At 34.3% G+C, this 19,890-nt stretch overlaps 1 protein-coding gene across 1 annotated transcript in view; it reads right to left on the bottom strand.

Moving 5' to 3' along the window:
* The window catches only part of LOC110030300 (serine/threonine-protein kinase TIO), a 99,296-nt gene that overhangs the window by 16,181 nt on the left and 63,225 nt on the right, over positions 1-19,890 (bottom strand). The window contains 3 exon segments of the mRNA XM_020732944.1: positions 6,034-6,576; positions 6,647-6,745; positions 6,939-7,110. Coding sequence (XP_020588603.1) covers positions 6,034-6,576; positions 6,647-6,745; positions 6,939-7,110 — 814 coding nt within the window.

The raw sequence follows: 19,890 nt of genomic DNA on the forward strand, positions 1-19,890 counted from the left end.
TATATATATATATATATATAATGTCAATATTTAATTAAATAAAAAAAGATTCCATGTCGTTTCGTGTCCTAATTTTTCGATTATGTAGTATCCCAGTATCGTGTCATGTCTGTGCTTCATAGGTAACTGATCATTCCTTAACAACTATTACTAGTCAAAGAGATATTCCCATTTCTCCCACATTTATTCTCAATAATGCTATACATATTCCTCATCTTACAATAACTCATCAATCAATTCAAAAAATCACTAAAAAAATATAATTGTAATGTAATACCTTCAGCTGATAATTTTGTATATTTCAAGACTTCACAACGAGAAAGATAATTGGGCAAAATAGAAAAAAAAAAATGGGCCATAGCTTTTAATGATAAAATTCACTTGTCATGTTCCTTCATCTCCTCTCCCAACAGTAAAATAATCTTGTAAAACCATTATATCTTATGGCAACTCTGTTTCAAAAGCTTACAATGAATATTTCATACTTTTTTTTTATGAATGCTAACACTAAAAATCTTCCTTGTTCGACTTATGAAATTGCAGATTATTATTGTATTTTTTACTTAAAATTATTTTAGATTCACAACCTTGTTTATAGTAATTACTCTAATATTTGAAAACCTTCAAAAATCCCTAGCATTTATGAAGATACATCTGTCACATTTAGTGATGATTGCACTCGAATGAAATTAGTATTGTATCATCAGAACTGATGCTAGCCTTATTCTTTTGTCATAAAAAAACAGTTCAATGCTAACATCAAGATATTCTGTAAAGATAATGCTCATGATTATTTTAATTAAAAAATGATTTTTTTATTATTTTTTTAATAAAGAAGATATGATTTAGCAATCCTAAATCCTCCTGTCTTAACACCCGCAAACAAAAAGGGATAATAAAAAAAATCAACTTTTGGAAGTCATTAGGATTCTTCATTTTCAAAATTAAGTTCCAAAACGATATTGGAGAGAAAAAACTCTAATTGTCATATATCTAATCAATAAAATACACTTGAGAGTAATCTACTTAAAAAGCCCCTTGGACTACCTTATAAAATAATTTCCTACCAGCAAATTCTTCTAAAATTATTCCACAAACAACATTGGAATAATTTTGGTCCTAAAGTGCTCCGGTGTGTCAAAAAAATTATAAGTGTTATCATCCAACAAACAACACATACTTCACTTCAAAAAATATCAACTTCTATGAAAAGTATAGTTCTTTCAAACAAACTCATCTTAATGGGAAAACAACAAACTCGAAGATAATTTCAATGAAACCAATCTTCCATCATGACATTCCAATCAAACAAACTCATCTTAATGGGAAAAAAACAAACTCGAAGATAATTTCAATGAAACCAATCTTCCATCATGACATTCCAACCATGCGAACTCTAGTTACTGCACCCTTATAGATCTATACAAAAAAGATTAAGCCCGGCCAAAACCTCTAGAAAACTTATGACGTAAAACTACAACTAACAGTATTAACCCGTCAACAAACACTCAACATTATATCATATTTCCTAAACGCATCTCTTCAATTTTTTCCATTATGCATATAGAAGTTATTACAAAAATCAACTCCAACACAATTAAAATCTCTCAAATCATAATTGAGATACTAGAAAATAAGAATTGCAAAGATGCCACAAAAGGAGAGAAGAATGTATTTCAAAAAAAAAAAAAACACTTGGGATATCATCAAGTTAATAGAAAAGGAAAAACGTTGTGAAATTAAAAAAGAACTTTCATTAAAATGAAGCGCTGATGAAAGCCTGGAGCTATTGAGAAAAGATCAATCCTCAAAAAATATACTAAATCTTACAAAATCGAGTTTAAAAAAATATTTCCTCCTACAAAAATGAATATAATTTTCATTTTGATTTCTCGATACTAATTTGGATGGTTCATGCAGCAACAAAATGTAAGAATACTTTTTGATAACTCTTTCATAAAAAATGGGCAAGCAGATTAACAAAAGTATTTTATGGTTTCAAACAATCTCCAAGAGAATGGTTTGATAAATTTACAAAATTCATAAATGGAATGGATACAAAAAACTTAAGGAGACCATACACTCTCTATAGAAGACAACAAAAACAACAATAACAAGAACAACAAGCCTCATGAATCCTTTTTCTCCATTGTGTTTTATTGAGCGTTATATTTTTATTTAATTCTAATAAACTAAGATCATTTTTATACAATATATCCACGTACTTTTAGGTTTACCTTTATCCTTTTTAACTTAAGTCAAATCTAAAACATCTGCTCTTTTAATTAGAACAATAGATGGTCAAAGTTTAATGTGATCAAACTATTTAAGACAACTCCCTCTAATCTTGTCTGCCATTGGAGCTACACCGGATACATTCGTTTTGAATTGTCTCTAAGTGTCAAGTCACGCATCCACCTAAGCATTCTCATCTCAACAACACTTAACTTAGTTTTATGCTTCTCTTTTATAGAATAGCATTTTGCACCATATAGTATTGCAGGTTTCACCACCATCTCAAAATTTCCCTTTTAAGTTTGCTCAGAACTCTTTCTCTAGTCTTATCCACAAGAAGTATATCATTAACAAAAAGCATACACCAAGTTAGACCCTCCTGTAAATATCTAGTAAGAGCATCCATAATTAAAACAAAAGGATATGAGCTTAAAGCCGATCCCTGATGTAATCCAAGTGAAACAAGAAAATACTTAGCCAACCCTCCTATTCAAACACTAGTAATAGCTATAGTATACATATCTTTAATGACTTGAATATAAGTCATATCAACACCTTTCTTTTCTAAAACTCTTCAAAGAACTTCTCATGGAACTTTATCGTAATCTTTTACTAAATCAATAAAAATCATATGTAGATCCTCTTTACTCTCTATGCTTCTCCATCCAACCTCTCAAAAAATGTATAGTTTCCATGTTAGACTTGCCCAACATAAATCCAAACTGATTGTGAGAAATATTTGTATCAAGTCTTAACAAATGTTCAATTATTCCTATAATTTTACTGTATGACACATAAACTTAATTCATCAATAATTTGTGCACTCTTGTGCATCTATTTTACTCTTAAAAATAAAAATACTCTTCCTTTAAACCTAAGAAATCTTTCAATTTTTAAAATAATATTAAAAAATTTAGTGAGCCAAGAAACTCCCAAATCTCATAAATATTGTCACACTTCGATTGAGATATCATCAAGTACTATTGATTTTTTACCCTTGGTTTTCTTTAAAGCATCCTTAACTTCTTTTTCAATGATGCAATGCTAACAATAAAAAGATTTTGTACTATTATTAACGTAATTAAGATCACTAAGATCGATCGTATTTTTAAAAACTTCAATGAAAAGTTTGTCAAAATATTTCACTCGCCTATGTTGAATCTCTTCCTCTAAAAAATGTACATTTTGATTTACATCTTTAATACACTTCCTTTGAATTAAAAATTTACTTCTTTTATTCTCTTGGTTTGGCTAATTTATATGTATATTTTTAATTTTCACCCTCCTTAATATCCAATCTATTATAAAAATCACTAAAAGCAAAGCTCATAGCATCACAAATCATTCTCTTAAATCCCTACGAGCCACCTAATATTTTTCCAAGTTCTCTAAGATTTTACATTCAAATCAAATTTTATAACAAAGCTTATATTTTATAATTTGTTGCACATTATTATTCTATCGGCAACAATTTTTACTTACAAATTTATTTTCTTTTGACTCTCCAAGTACATCTTTTGTCACTTATTTAATAGTATTTGCTACATTAGTCCACATAGAATTAACTTCTTCATTAATATCTTAAATCTTAAAATCTTGAAGTTTACTCGTAAGAATAATTTTATTAATCTTTTAGGTTTCTCCATCTAATTTCATGACAATGCTTCAATGTATTTTTTATCTTTCAACTCCTCATCGTGAAACTCATAACAAATAATCAATGTTGAGTAATTAAATTTTCACTTGGAATAACCTTACAATCTTTACATTCTCAACGATATGTTTTTCTCATAAAAAAATAATCAATGTGTTTTATTAGATTCATTCTTATAATTTATTAGATTCATTCTAGATTCATTCTTATAAGTAATAATAAGTTCATCTCTTTTCTTAAATAAAATATTAACAATAACAAAAATCATAAGCTAAACCAAAATTTAATATTGCTCTACATATTTCATTAATTACTCTAAAACCGTAGATACCATGACTATTTCTAAAATTTTATATCACTTTACCAATATGTCAAATTAAATTTCCTCCAATAAAATTTATTTCTTCAAGAAATATCATTTGTATTAATTCTTCTAGGCTATTCCAAAATTTTTCTTGTGAACCTATATCTAAATCTTCTTGAGGAGCAAAAACACATATCACAAAAGAAATCTTAGTATCAACAACAATCTTTAAGGTTATAATTCTATATCAAATTGTATTAGTTTTAACAAAATTATATTTCAAACTCATATCTATGATTACACATACACCATTTCTAACGTGACTTCTATACGAATACCAAAGTTTAAAATCTAAACAATCAATCTCCTTAGTTTTTTCTCTAACCTATTTAGTTTCTTGAATGAATAAGATATTTATCTTCTTATGAACTATAATAAATACTAATTTCATTAATTTACCGAGGATGATGCCTATATTCCAAGATTCTATCCTAATATTAGTTTCATGGACTAACTTCTTTGCCAACATCGGTCAACAATATGAAAACTCTTATTTATTTAACAGTACACTCGAATACCAATATAGCAGCCTTTGCACACTGTTCACTATATTCAGGTCATACATCACGTTGCTTTCAAGGGACGCACTAATATTTACAAGATGACTTAAAGGATTCATGTCATGATTTTTTCGACAAAAAATTTACAATAGTTGTCGACTATCAAACACAATCCTCAATTTTTCGCATCTAAGTCTTGAAACCCGATAATGACAGTGTTCCATAGAAGGCTGCATTGATTAAAATATTATAATTCTCATTGTATATTTAATGATATAATTATTGAAATAGATGACAATGAATGAAGGCAATCAATCGAAAAAAAAATTGCAAGAGAATTTGAAATCACAGAACTAAGCAAACTTAAATATTCATTAGGTATAAAAATTGCACAATCAAAACAAAAAATCTCTCAAAAAATTATAATATTAATTTATAGAGATAAATAAAGATGATTAATTATAAATCATGTAAATTTCAACCGAACCAAGCTAAAAACTAGGCACAAAAGAGTAACGAATATAAGAAGAGGATATCGGGTGATATCAAATATAACTTGGAAAACTAATTTATCACATATACAAAGTAACATTATGTTTTTAATAAATCCCATAAGTCAATTTATGCGCAAACCAAAAAAAATATTACCTTCAAACTGCTTATAAAATTCTTAGGTATTTCAAATGAAATTCAAAAATAAACTCTCTACAAAAAATGTGATATTGTACAATTTGATGGTCAAACACATGCTAACTAATGTTCTTCCTTACTATTTCCAGTTTCAGCCACTATATTTCATTTTTCTGGAAAACCAACCGCAATATATCTCAAAGAATATAAAAATCTAAAGAAATAAATACAGAGTGCAACAACCAATAGGTAAATGAACAAATTTCAAGTACAGCACCTCCCTTTAGGGGAAAAAGGACCTCCCAACTGTCAAAAACCCATCCCAGCTACCTCATCTACTCCTTATAAGCATCTCCCGCATAGGGCAGCTCTCCATTTAAGATGAAAGCATTGATTCCATTGCGGTTGAGAGCAAGATCTCATCTTGCAAGAACTCTTTGAGAGATGAGATAGAAAAAAAAAAGAGAGCGAATAACAATGGTGTACTTTTGACTCCATCGTGGAGCACCAGATGATGACTTGTGAAAAATGTGAAATATGAAACACTATCAGTAACTCAAGTACATTATAACAGAACTATATTCTCCATATACTCTTATGACATATGGAATTCTGTACTAAGATAAGGCCAAAGAAAAGTATAAAGTCACCTGAAGGCCGGCAAACAGAGCAGACTCTAGACCATTGTGGAAACAATAATAAAAGGCAGTCTGCATCTCTTTTGACTGTATGAACAACTTCCTGATCATCTCAATCACATTAATTGCTTCTGTATCAGGTAATAAGCCTTGCTTTTGCGTTTTTATATCATTTTGGAACATAGACTCAGATCTAGAATCATTCAATGAAAAAAAATATGGGCGTGGTTTCTCTGAATTAATCTCCAATGCCTCAATCAGATACCAAAGAGCCTTGCAAGCTTCGCAAGCAGTAGGAATAAAATTTGACGATCCAGACATGAGACTCGATCCTGAGATAATTAAACATTCACACAAAACTTCCACAACTCCCACAGCTTGTGCATGATCAACTAGCTGAATAAAAATTTCTTTTGCAGAAGTGGAAGGGACCTCAGGATCGCCAATTGCCGCCGATGTTTTAAATCCCAAAGCAACTTGAGATAGCATTATTGCAACACAGGCAGTGGACTCGTAGAAAATTCTTCCAGATGTGTCATTGATTACGACCAAAATCTGTATTGACATGAAAAATTAAGAAAAAATGTACTGCCCTGTTCATTTGTTCTACATGGCAAAAAGATACCTGTGAATGCAGTTCCTTGAGGGCAACCCAATGTCTACCATAAGAACTTCCGACTCCGATTCCACTGTTATCCAACAACTTCTTTAAAATTGATAGACTCTGCAAAAAAACAATTAGGTTAATTATATAAAATGGATGCAAGTGAGCAGCTGCTCATGTAGGTGGCAGCACTTTACCCTGGTGCTAGTACATCAAAACTTCAGATTTTTTAGCTAATTAAATAACTAATAAACATCACAAGAAAACCAGATTCACAGAAAACCAACGCATTCTTTTTACAATAAGTGGGCACCTTCATTATTAATCCGTGGGTGTCAGAAATGTTCAGTTTGACGATGAAATTTGTAAATTCAAGTAGCACGCTTATCATATCATCCAATGCTGCGGAAGAATGATGCACTCCAGCTGCTATTAAATTGGCGATAATCCTGATTGACTGGTTTATGTCATCAATATTTAAATCCCTGTTAATATTAATGAAAAAAAAGCATAGTCATTGACCTGCAAATAAAGCATGACTAGGTACAAAAATAAAACCAATAACGTTTCAATAAACAAGCCATCCAATTCTTCCCTAGCACTCATTTAGATTTCAAAGGCGTTTTATATGATTACCATTATCAAATGAAAAATTATCGAATGAATTTCCATTACTTTTTTCTGCCTGTGTGGATACCTTTTTTATATATATATAAGAATAATGCCTGTGTGGATACCTTGAGATAGTGATATGTGCCAAAACCGAAACCAACAAACAAGTTGAAGAAATCAGTGAGGAGAACCATATTATGGCTAATTTTACTAATATCCAGCCAACAAACAAGATACAAAGGTCTATGATTCGAGAGGTAGAGCGGCACCCTACAAACCCTAGACACCACTACAAACAAAAAACAAAAGAGAAAATTGCAGAAATCCAAAACATAAAAACCAAATCCCAAGTTACACCCAACCAAACAAAAACTCCCCTTAATTTTTTTGCTCATCATGTACGTGATTAAAGCCCAGTGTGTCGCACCTGTGCGCTAGAATCTTCCCAGGCCAAAATAATTTTTGCCTCTTCCTACTAACTCGATTGGTTCGGTAACAGTTGAGGTGGGCCAATCGATTGGGTCCAGACCGGTCCCCCTTGGACCAGTGGCCTAACAAAACATCCCTCTCAAAGAAGCACCTTATCTTCTGTACAATTTCATAAGACCTCCAAGTTGCTTTATACTCGGGCAGATCTTTCCACTTAACTGCACCACTTTTGCTCCCGTCACTCCTCGACGCACCCTTCCTACCTCCAAAAATTGTACTACCACATCCATGTTTTCCATCAGCATTGGAGGTAGTGAAGATGACCAATTGTGGTCTCCGATAACACGCCTCAACTATGAAACACGAAACAGCGGATGCAATGATATGATGGTGGTAGCCTCAGACAGTATATCACGGCCCCAATACGTGCCACAATCTCATAGGGTTCAAAATAACATGTGGTAAGCTTCTCGCTTCAGCTCAGCTTCAAATAAATCATGTCCTCGAGCTCAAATTATACCTCATTCTCATTTCCAACAACCTTTCTCTTCATGATTTATTGGGCCCTCAGTAGATATCCCTTGAGTTCTGTCAATATCATGTCCCTCTCTTCCAAGTATTGATCCACACTGGATATTGGAGTCGTACTGTACTTATAATGTATCTAGTGAGGTGAATCCTGCCCATACAAAACCTTGAAAGGAGTGGTCTAGGTTGCAGTATGGTATGAAGTGTTGCATCAATACTCAATCCAAGCAATCAACCTTGCCCAGAGCTTCGACGTATCTGATACAAAACAATGCATATATATCTCTACACTCATGTTGACCCCCTCCAACTATCCATCTGTCTAGGGATGGTATGTTGCAATCCTCTTTAGGGTTGACCCTTGTAATCTAAACAGTTCCTTCCAGAAATAGCTCAGAAACACCTTGTCCCTGTCTAAAACAATGGATTCTAGAACACCATGCCAATAAACCACTTCTAGTATGAACACAATAGCGCCTAAAACCACCGTGTAAGGGTGTCGCAACAGAATGAAGTGTGTATACATTCTTAGACAATCTACTACAACCAAAATCACAGTAAACCCCTCTATAAATTTGTCACCTCCTCCCAAACCTTCTCAGGTAAAGCTAGGGGTTGTAATAAAAGTCCTGGTGCCATCATCAATACTTGTGCTATTGGCACACATCTTATCTTGCTACCATGTCATATGCATCTCGGTGAATCCACTCCCAATATAACTCTACCGACATTCAACTACAAGTCTTTGTACTCCAATGCCCTCGATAACACAAATTGTCCCTGGTAGAGTAGTTGATGTATCCTCAAAGAATATCCTAAATGACTGTTTAGATCATAAAGCAACTCTGCCCTGATCTTCCTCAACTCTTCATCCTGTTCATGCTCACTTTCCTGTCTCAGGGCTTCCCAATCTAAGACCAAAGGTACAGATAAAGTTATCTGTTGGGGCTCATCCACTTTTCTTCATAGTGCATCTGAAGCCTTATTCTACAATCCTAGGAGATATTAGATTTCAAAATCATATCCAAGTAACTTGCATAGCCACCTCTAATACTCCTCAGTCACCATCCTTTGTTCCATCAAATATTTCAATCTTGTTCGACTATAAAGTGTCATCCCAACAGATAGGGATGCCACTTCTGAATGGTCAGGACAATAACCATCAATTACCTATCGCATACGAACTTAAGCCTCACCCTGATAGTGAATGCATGGCTAACATAGACAATAGGTCACTGCACCTGCATGAGTACAGCCCCCAATCCATACCCTGACACATCCGTCTCTCCCACAAATAGGATTCTGAAAAATGGGAGTACTAATACTGGAACGTTGGTCCTGGCTCCCTTCAACTATTCAAAGGTCCTTGTCGCTACTTCCACCTCTTGAAATTTTCTTTCTTCAACTGCTTCGTCAGTGGCCATGCAATTCTGCTATACCCTCTCCTGAATTTTTGATAACACCCGGTGAGACCTAAGAATCCTCTCAAATCTTTCAAGCTCCTAGACAAAGGCTAGCCCAACAAAGCGTCAGTCTTAGACTAGTTTGTGGATACCCCTGCCCTGCTCACCATGTGCCACCACATGTGACTACACAAAGGAGTACTTCTTCAAATTGGCGTACAACCAGTGCTCTATAAATATGTCCAATATTGTCCTTAGGTGTACCATAGGCTCTGTATCTGCATGGTTGCAGAGCAGAATGTCATAAAAAATATCAGAACAAACTTCTTGAGGTAAGGCTGAAAAACCATGTTCCTGAGAGACTGAAATGTGGTTGGAGCATAAGTAACGTCGAATGAGTTCTGAGTGAGTTTTGCGCACATCAACTGGGTTCATCTTGATCTAATGGTATCTCAAGTTCGAATCGATTTTTGAGACGATGATTGCTTCAGAAAATTTGACTAACTACTTATAAATCACTGGAATTGAAAACTTTTTTCATTGCAATTTCCTTGTTCAGCACTATGTAGTCCACACAAAAACTCTAGGTACCATCTTTTTCTTCACCAATGAAACTGAACTTAAAAGGGCTCACATTGGGCTTGATAATCGCTGGTTCAAGCATCTCCCGGATGAACCTCTCTCCCATCTTTCTAAATCTGAGAAAACAGACATGGCCTAATACTAATTGAACCTCTCTCCCATCTTTCTAAATCTGAGAAAACTGACATGGCCTAATACTAATAGGAGAACACCCCCCATCAATGTAATGGCATACTCGTGCTCCCTTAATGGTGGTAACATGCTAGGTTGCTGAAAGATGTCGAAAAACTATTATAGAAGCTGTTAAACACCCTCGGAGAACTTTGCTAACTCGAGGCCCCATTTCTCTTCTATACTCTACAACTCCACCAAATAGCCGCACCCCGCTACCTATATCATCTTGACCATGGGTTTGAGAGACCATGATTCTGCACAAGCTAGCACCCCCTCACAGTACCACCTTCATCCCACCCACCCTAATCTCCATTTTTCAATTCACCTTCCTCACTACAATGGTTTGCAGTCACTTCATTCCCAAAATCATATCAGTGCTTCCCAAATTCAAGGGAAGGAAATCATCCACCATCTGGAGGCCTTATAGTGTCAACACCAATCCCCTTCAAATTTCCACAGCTTTTCTCCACATTCACTGTCCCTATCATGATTCAAAGCTTTACGTATCTACCAGCTTCAACCCCAACTGATCACGACCCGATTTGAGATGAAATTGTGAGTGATCCCACAATCCACCAACACTTACACTTCTGTTACATCCAAGTGTAAGTGCTCCCCCTCCACCATTTCTTCCTTCGACTCCTCACTAATTGACACCTCCCCCTCGCAAACTAAAAGGAGCTAAAGTGTGCAATCCTTGCACTGATGGCCTGGAGCTTTCTTCTTATCACATCGAAAACATAAACTCGTTGCTCTCTTATCCTACAAATCTGCCTCTGTAAGGCTCTTGAAGCTAACCCCACGATAGGCCTATGCATTCCTCTCCTTTGACGCCTCCATCTGAAATGATACTGACAAGGTCCTCAATGTCATGGTGGTCAAGGTTGTCGATTTTGCTGGTTTTCTTCATCTGGTTCTTGTCTTCTACCATCCGGGTGCGCTCTCATCTCACTGAATCCTCGCAGTGTCAAAAGTCAGAGTGTTGCCCCATATGTTAGGCTTTAGACCCTTAATAAAGTTCCCCTCTAATCTTGCATTAGAAATCCCCCTCAATCATCCCGAATATAGCTCGAATCTCTCCCTATATTCCATGATAGATCCCTCCCAAGTCAAGGCATAAAATTGCTTGTGTAGGTCTCCTTGAATAGCTCCAAAATATTCCAATCAGCAATCCTTAAATTTCTCCCACTAACGGATCGGGAATCTAGCCTCCCTCCACTGAAATCATACTAGAACTTTCATGTTCCCCTCCAACTCTGCTTTAGAAATCCCCATCAGTCGTCTTGACAATAGGTCGAATCTCACATATTTCATGACTGTCCCCTCCTAAGCCAAAACATAGAACTGCCCGTGCAAATCTTCTTCATGAACGTTTCAAAAATGTTCCAACAAACAATCCTTAAATTACCCCCAGAAAAGGATCGGATATATAGCCTCCCTCCACTAAAATCATGCTAGGACATTCCCCTCCAAATATAACCATGTCGCCATGAGCTTCGCCTCATTTAGCCCATTCACTATGAAGTATCGCTCCACCCAATAAACCCACTCATGTGTGTCTTCGCCCCACAAAAATGGGCATCTTTAACTTCCTAACCCTAATATCATCACCACAACTTCTTCTCCCTTTGATGTTTCCCCCCATGTATCTAGGGTGAAACACCCTCCTTCGATCATAGTCATAACCCATTCTGATTTCTCAAATTCCTTCTTCGTGCTCCTTCCAACCCTCTCATAATCCCTCCTCCATGTTTCAACCCAACCCTCTCTATCGAAGTTCTCTAATTTGCCCCCCATCGGAGCCCTAAGGGGAAGTTCTTGATGGTGGATGCTTTCCTCCACATGTTCCTTGTGTTTGGTCTATTTCCCTTTTGATCTAGCCACAGAACTTCCGGTCAAACCTTGGTTAGAGTTTACAAATTGAGCCGCTGGCGGGATATTGGATTGCAACTCAATAAGCTTCCTTATCATCTCCTTCAAGTTCTCTACTTGGTTGTCAATAAAGGAAAACCTTTCGTCCATCCAATATTTAAGTTGTCCTACCTCTCCTTCCAATCACTCTTCCAAAACATTAACTTTCTTTGTTGCCATTTCTCTAAGATCGTGCTCCAATACCAATTTAATATACATCAACGACAAAATAAATGAACAAATTGCAGAAAATCAGGAAGGAAAACCTAGATTAGGGTTAATTTTACTAATATCCAAGCAAACAAATAAGATACAAGGGTGGCCTATAATTCAAGAAGTAAACCGACTCTCCACAAATCCTAAACGCCGCTAAGAACAGACAACAAAAGATAAAACTACAGAAATCCAAATTATAAAAAATAAATCCTAGGTTATTGGCCCTAATATAAACGCCCAAAACCCCCTGGAATTTTCCCCCCAAAACACCACTTAATTTCTTCACCTCGTGTATGTAATTAGAGCTATAGTGGGCCCCACATGTGCATTGGAATCTTCCCAAGCTGCAAGCCTATCAGCTCCTTCTGATCTAATTGATTGGCTGTAGGCTGGGGTGGGCCGATCTGCTGGGTCTAAACCAAACCTTTCGGTGACGTAACAGATACATTTTGAGATAATAATATCAAATGAACTTTGAATGTGACTTCATCATGTTTCAAAGGAAGGCTTAGAAAGGATATTTTTATTTTACTATCGTAATTTAATATAACTTTGTTACTAACTCAAGCCTAATTGCTCTGGAAAGATTACCTAACTAGGTCCTTTCGGTTAAATCTCTGAGTCATTCAATTTAATACAACCAAGGCTCCAAAAAAATTAGAGGAAAATCAGGTTTTAGAATCTTGAAACGGAAGTCAGTGAAACAATTAGCTGAATTTTTCATACTTAAAAAGATTGCAATCTTTCTGCCAAACTCTCACCTCTCTCTCCTTCCTTCCCCTCCACTCCAAAGAATGGATGAAAAAAAAAAAATCAACCCCTCTAAAGAAGATTGGAATGCCTACAGCATAAAGCTTGCCTTAAATACATTCTCAAAATAGTGGCATTACTCAGACTAACTCTATCTTGAAAATAGTATTTCTAGTGTTTGAGCGTGTAAAACCCGGGCGGCAATACAAAAGTTATCTTACTGATGAAGAACCCATCGGCTAAGAGAAAAGAATCCAAATTGAATGACTCTTTGTCCACACAAGGAGTAAAACATTAATGGCTTTGATACCATCTTGAAAATTGGAGTGAAATATGAAAAGAACAAAAAATGAGAAATTATATGACTAAATTTTATTGAGTGAAATATGAAAAGAACAAAAAATGAGAAATTAATGACTTCCCGTTCAATGTAAAAATAACATACAAAGGTATAAATAAACAGGGAGGGAAACAACTAATAAAAAAAGGAAATATGTCTAAAGCAAAATTTAATTTTGAAATGTAAAATTAACTGCACAACAAAAATGTAACACAATTGTCCATAAATCACTGGATTGTTCTTGACACAAAAACTATTGTTCACAGATTGTTGGATTATTGTAATTGGGAAGCTGCTATCTAAGAATTATTTGATTATTATAGATGAAAAAGCGCTAGCCACAAATTCAAGATTATTTCAATAACTTCTGACATTGCTGAGATTAAAATCCAAAAAAACTACAAGAGGGCACAGCATAAATCCACCTGGAAAGCTTATTGAAGAGGAAAAAAAATTCTTAAACAGCTGCAGGACTTATTAGATAAGAGATTTATCAGGCCAACCACTTCCCTTTGGGGAGCTCCATTGCTTTTTGTTAAGAAGAAAGATGGGCGCTTAAGGCTGTGTATTGATTACTGAGAGTTAAACAAGCTCACAATCAAGAACAAGTACCTATTGTCAAGTAATGATGAACTTTTGATCAATTGGATATATTCACCACGATTGATCTGCGCTCAGGTAATCACTAGTTGAGAATTAAAAAGATGATTTACTAAATACAGCTTTCAATACCAAAAAAGGGCATTATGAGTTTGTGATAATGCCTTCCGAAGTGTCAAATGCAACTGCAGTCATGACAGACCTGATGAATCGAATCTTTAAACTATTTATGGATAGATCCATGATAATCTTCATTGACTACATTCTAATCTATTACAGTGATGAGATTCATCACGCAGATAATCTTCGCACCGTTTTGCAGACATTAAAGGAAAATCAATTATATGCCAAGTTACCGAAGTATGAAATATGGTTGAGGAGCATGGCATTCTTGTGGCATATCAATAGCAGTGAAGGTATCACGATGGACAAGGATAAGGCTAAAGTAATTGAGGATTGGACCAGACCAACCACTATTACAAGAAGCTGGAGTACAAGAGATTCGTTGAGTGGTTCTCTCAGGTCACAATGTTTTTATCGAGACTGACTCAGAATGCGGTGAAATTTTAGTGAATAGATCACTCTAAAGAAGCTTTCCAGAAGTTGAAAATGTGTTTAATGACAACTCTGATATTGACTATCCGCTCGGAAACATAAGGCTTCTAGATCTTCAATATTGCATCTTTAAAGCGACTTGGATGTGAGTTTATGCAACATGGGAAGAAAATTGTTTATTCCTCTAGACAACTTAAAGCTCATGAGAAGAAATTTTTGACACATGATCTAGAGCTAGTAGCAGTTGTATTTGCTTTGAAAATATGAAGGCATTATTTGCATAGTGTCAGGTGTGAGATATTCAATGATCATCAAAGTTTGAAGTATATTTTCGTACGCAAGGAGCTGAATTTAAGGAAAATGAGATGGCTTGAGGAAATTAACCATTATGATTTGAATATCCAATATCATGAGGGAAAGAAAATATTGTGGCAGATGCATGAAGCAGGAAGACAAGTGGCAGTGCGAACTGGGTAATCACACAACAAGAAAAATTGATTAAAGATATGGATCGTTTGTAGTAATTAAAGGTGATACAAAATAATGAAAATTTTGCATTATTGAATCATATGCTAATTCAATCAACCTTGAAGACAGAATAAGAGATGCATTACCATATGATGCAGACCTTCATAAAATAGATGACCCGGAGAATGCAAGTCAATTGGAAAACATAAGAACGATGAAGAAAAGTTGAGGTACAATAATAAATTTTGTATTCCCAATGTGAATGATTTGCGTGAAAAAGTTTTCATGAAGCACATTATTCAGGATATATGATGCATCTGGGAAGCAAAAAGATATATATAAAGAGCTTAAAAGATTATTCTGGTGGCCAGGTTTGAAGCGCAGTATAGAAAAGTTCGTGATAAAGTGTCCTACTTGTCAGATGGATAAGGTTAAGCATCAGGAACCTGGTGGGTTATTGCAGTCGTTGCCTATATAAGTTTGGAGATGGAGGACATTGCTATGAATTTTGTGAGGGTGCTACCAAGATCAAAACAGATTTATAATGTTGTATGGGTGATTATTGATCCTCTAAACATGTCTACATATTTCTTGCCTACCAGATTGACAGATTTTGTAGACAAGTTGGCCAATATGTTGAAGAAATTGTGCGACTGCATGTAGAGCCAAACTCTATTGTTTCGGATCGAGATAGTAGATTTACATCCAGATTGTGGAGGAAATTTCAAGAGGCTTTGGGTACTTAACTGTCATTCAATAGAGCTTTTCATCCCCAAGCAGACAACAAATCAGAATGAACAATTTAAATATTGGAAATATTACTTTGACTTTGTGTTCTTGATGTGGAAACTGAAAAATTTTTAGTGCACATATATTTGATACAAATTTGACTACAAAAACCATTTCCAAATAAGTATTGGTATGACTTATTATGAAGCCCTTTACGGAAAGAAATGCAGGACAACTCTTTGCTAGGTAGAAACTAGTGAGAGAAAATTAATTGTGGATGATTTAGTTGATGAAACAATTGAAAATATCCAGTTTTTTCGTGACAGACTGAGAGCAATCCAAGATAAACAACGAAATTATTATGATGATAAACACCGACTATTGGAATTAGAAGTGAATGAATTTACTTTTTCGAAGGCCGGTTCCATGAAAGGTTTTATACGGTTTGGAAAATCTAGGAAGTTAAGTCCAAGGAATATTGGTCCTTATGAAATTGTGGAAATGACTTGGAAAGTGGCTTACAGGTTTGCATAACTAGCACATATATATGGGGTACATAATGTGTTCCATATTTCTTTGCTACAGAGAGTCGTGAGTTGTTCCCTACCTCTCGTGCGAGTTGTAGGAGTGCTCGATCGTGAGCTCTCAGAGAAGGAATAGGCCCTACGTACGTGAAGAGCTCGACCAATGATTACCGCTCGGATTGCATATTTTAAGGGAAGAAAGAAGATTTCAAAGTAAGGCAAAGTAATGTATTCATTGATTTTAAAGTTATTAATTATAATCGATTGAAATTTAATTCAGAAAATAAAAGAATTGATGAAATTTTGTTCAAATTTATTAAGGCTAATTAATGAGAAGGTGGAAATCAGAAAAAGGGAAGAACTTTAGGTATGAATCTTAATTTCAATAATTTATTTTTATTTTTCCTAATTAATTAATGTTAAAATAAAATTAAGAATCCCAAATTTAAAACCTAATCATAATTAACATTTTATTAAATTAAGTTAGGTATGCCAAAAGAAAAATTAGAAGCTTTAACACAAAATCAATTTGGATTTTCCTATACATATATTACATAAATAGTTATGAAAATAAATAAGTTATGAAAGTAATAATAGAATATCTATAATTAATAGGAAAGATGATTAGCCTTAACACTTGCAAATTTCACTTAAATCATGATTATAGGTGCGCCTAAGAACCAATTTCACATAAGGGAAAATGATAGTCGAGTGATGGTACATGTGGGTAAATGTTTTTAATTTACAATAGTTTTATTTATGTTTGAAAGCAATAGCACATGTTCTACTTATTTCAGCCTTTACTTTAAAAATGCAAAAAAAAAAAAATCTTGATTTTATTTTAAATAATAAGTGCAAGAAAAAGAATTAAAATAGAATATATGCATGCATGTGGGAGCACCCCTGGATGGTGTTGGCAGAGAAATGTAATGTACCCATGTAAGAAAAATGAAAATGGAAATGGAAATGGAGATGAAAATGGTTGATAGCCTTTATGGTGGATTGGAAATAATCAAACATATATTTTTTTAGAGAATATAGGGTTAGATGGAGACTTCCAACAATGAAAAGTATGACACAAATACATAAAAGTAAATGAAACTGATTTCTTTTACTGTACAGTCCTTTTTATTATTTACTTCAATTTTTATGAAATATTTCAAAATGAGAATTATTGTAATTTAAAAATATTTGTCCATCGAGTAGTTTTAACTTAAAGTTGCTAACATTTTAGATGGACCCATAAAAAATACGTGTACAAGCGTCGCAAAGCATAGACTAATAGGTATTATACTTCAATTTATTTTTTGTTAGGTGTAAATGTTTAAATATGAATAAATTATTGTAAATATAAGTTTTATGAAATAAAATGAATCTTTTGTTTTTTGGATTTTATTTTAATCATGAAATAAAACTGTTACAGAGTTTTATTTCGTCCGACCGACACTTCTCGTCTTGGTAATTCTAAACTCCTGAGTTGAATCGTAACAAATTTTGAGTTTTAATTTTGAGAACATAAAAGTGATGTGGAACATGGAGGTAACTCAACTACTAGACCCAAATCAAGGCTCAAATCAAGCTTGAAAGGATTTCGATGACTTCAATTCTATCTATTTCCATCATGCTATCTAATATTTAGTCTCTATTAAAGTGTGTGTTAATTGTTTGAATTCATGTAAAGTATATGTGTAATTATATTGAAGTCAAACATTTGGTTATTTGGCATGGACCATTTGCTTGTGTAGTCAAGGTTTTCTTTTACAGCATTGACCAAGGGTCAATGCATGAGGTAGAAGCAAAGGGCTTCAACCATATGAGGTAGTTTAGGTGGCTACATGTAGCGGCCGACCACCCCCTCCCAATTGTTCTTGGATTAGTGCTTGTAGTGAAAAGTTGTGATGAAATGGTGATTAATATGTGTGTTTAAACTACTCTCTTATGTGAAATCAAGTTTAATGTTGATTGTGTGTAACATTTGGAAAAAGAATTCTCTTATGGTTTGAAGCTTGGTGGCATTTGGAAAAATAATTCTCTTATGGTTTGAAGCTTGGTGGCCAACGGCCCAAAAGATTTAGTGATCTCCTTGGAAACCTACTTTGGTGTGTGAAAAATTTAATTTCTCTGCATTTCTTTCATTCAAATTTCATTTTGTGGTGTTGTGGTGTTGTTTACTTTTATGTTCCAAGAACATAAATCCTAAATTTTGTATGTTACCCCTTTGTTATGTTGTCTTAAGTGAGCATCCAAAAAGCTGTGTTTTTTTCTGAAAAATAAGTGCCACTTGAGTCATTTGTCCTAATTCACCCGTCAAATCATCTCCAAAAATTACAAATTTTGTGTCATTCTTTTCGTCTCTTTCCTACAGAAAAAATATAAAAAAATATGTAATCATATGTTAAAATTATTAGAGATACGCTTGCCCAAAGAAAGCCTAGTTTTCTATCGTGTGTTTCCAATTTCTACTTTTTTATGTTTCCTGCCCCCAAATTCATATCCATAATGGTCCAAACCTAACAAAACTCTCCTAAACTATAATAGAGTGTTTCCCGTATTATCTCCAATCTAAACTACTAAATTCTCATACTGCACAAAATTATCTAGCCCATTTCCCAAACTAAGTCATATAAGGACAGAACTGACATATCTCCAGTATACCTATGTTTCTTCACATCAAATCAATCCATAGACTTACCAAATTATTCAGATTAGTTGTTAGCACTCTACCCTACAATTCAATAACTTGTTTGCAAGATTTTGAGTTCAGTAGAGAAAGTTCTAGGTGATCCCCTGACACTAGAAAGAGATTGAGTTCACTTGATCACTTCTTAGTAAGATCTTGATCCTCCACAACATCAATCAACTCACCACATACTCTCGTCAAAACGTATAAAGTTACTTTCTTTGCATTGATTATTTTAATTTTTAAAATTAAGCATTTGCATTGGATTAAACTTTTAATTTTTTATTTTTATTTATTTTGGTATTTGACCTAATCCATGAGTTAAACATAATTCATTGAGGGATTGATAACTCGGACTCTAATCCGTCTATTACTTGATGGACACCTACACTTGAGTGAATGTCTGTGCATTGCACCACAGATCAGTCATCTCATTTTTTTTGCAGGATAGCTTTATTGTTTTTGCATGGAACTCCTCTGAAATGCTTGGTGTAAACCTTAGCATCAAAAACCAATGCCTCAATATCATCCCTAGAATATCCTAGGAAGAAACAAATCAAAGGTCAATAAGTTCTCAAAAGTCATGGCAATCTAGGATGTTCAATAGCTTGAGTGTAATTTATTGTTGTCAAAAAAGCTAGCAAGAGCTGGAGAAAGTATGTCAACTACAAGGGAGTCAATGATACTTGTCTTAAAAATTCTTATCAACCGGCAAATATCAATGTCATAGTGGAATTTGTTGTCTACTTGGGATTAAGATTTCG

The sequence above is a fragment of the Phalaenopsis equestris genome, unplaced genomic scaffold, assembly GCF_001263595.1.
Source record: "Phalaenopsis equestris unplaced genomic scaffold, ASM126359v1 Scaffold000694, whole genome shotgun sequence".
In the NCBI taxonomy this organism is placed as follows: Eukaryota; Viridiplantae; Streptophyta; class Magnoliopsida; order Asparagales; family Orchidaceae; genus Phalaenopsis; species Phalaenopsis equestris.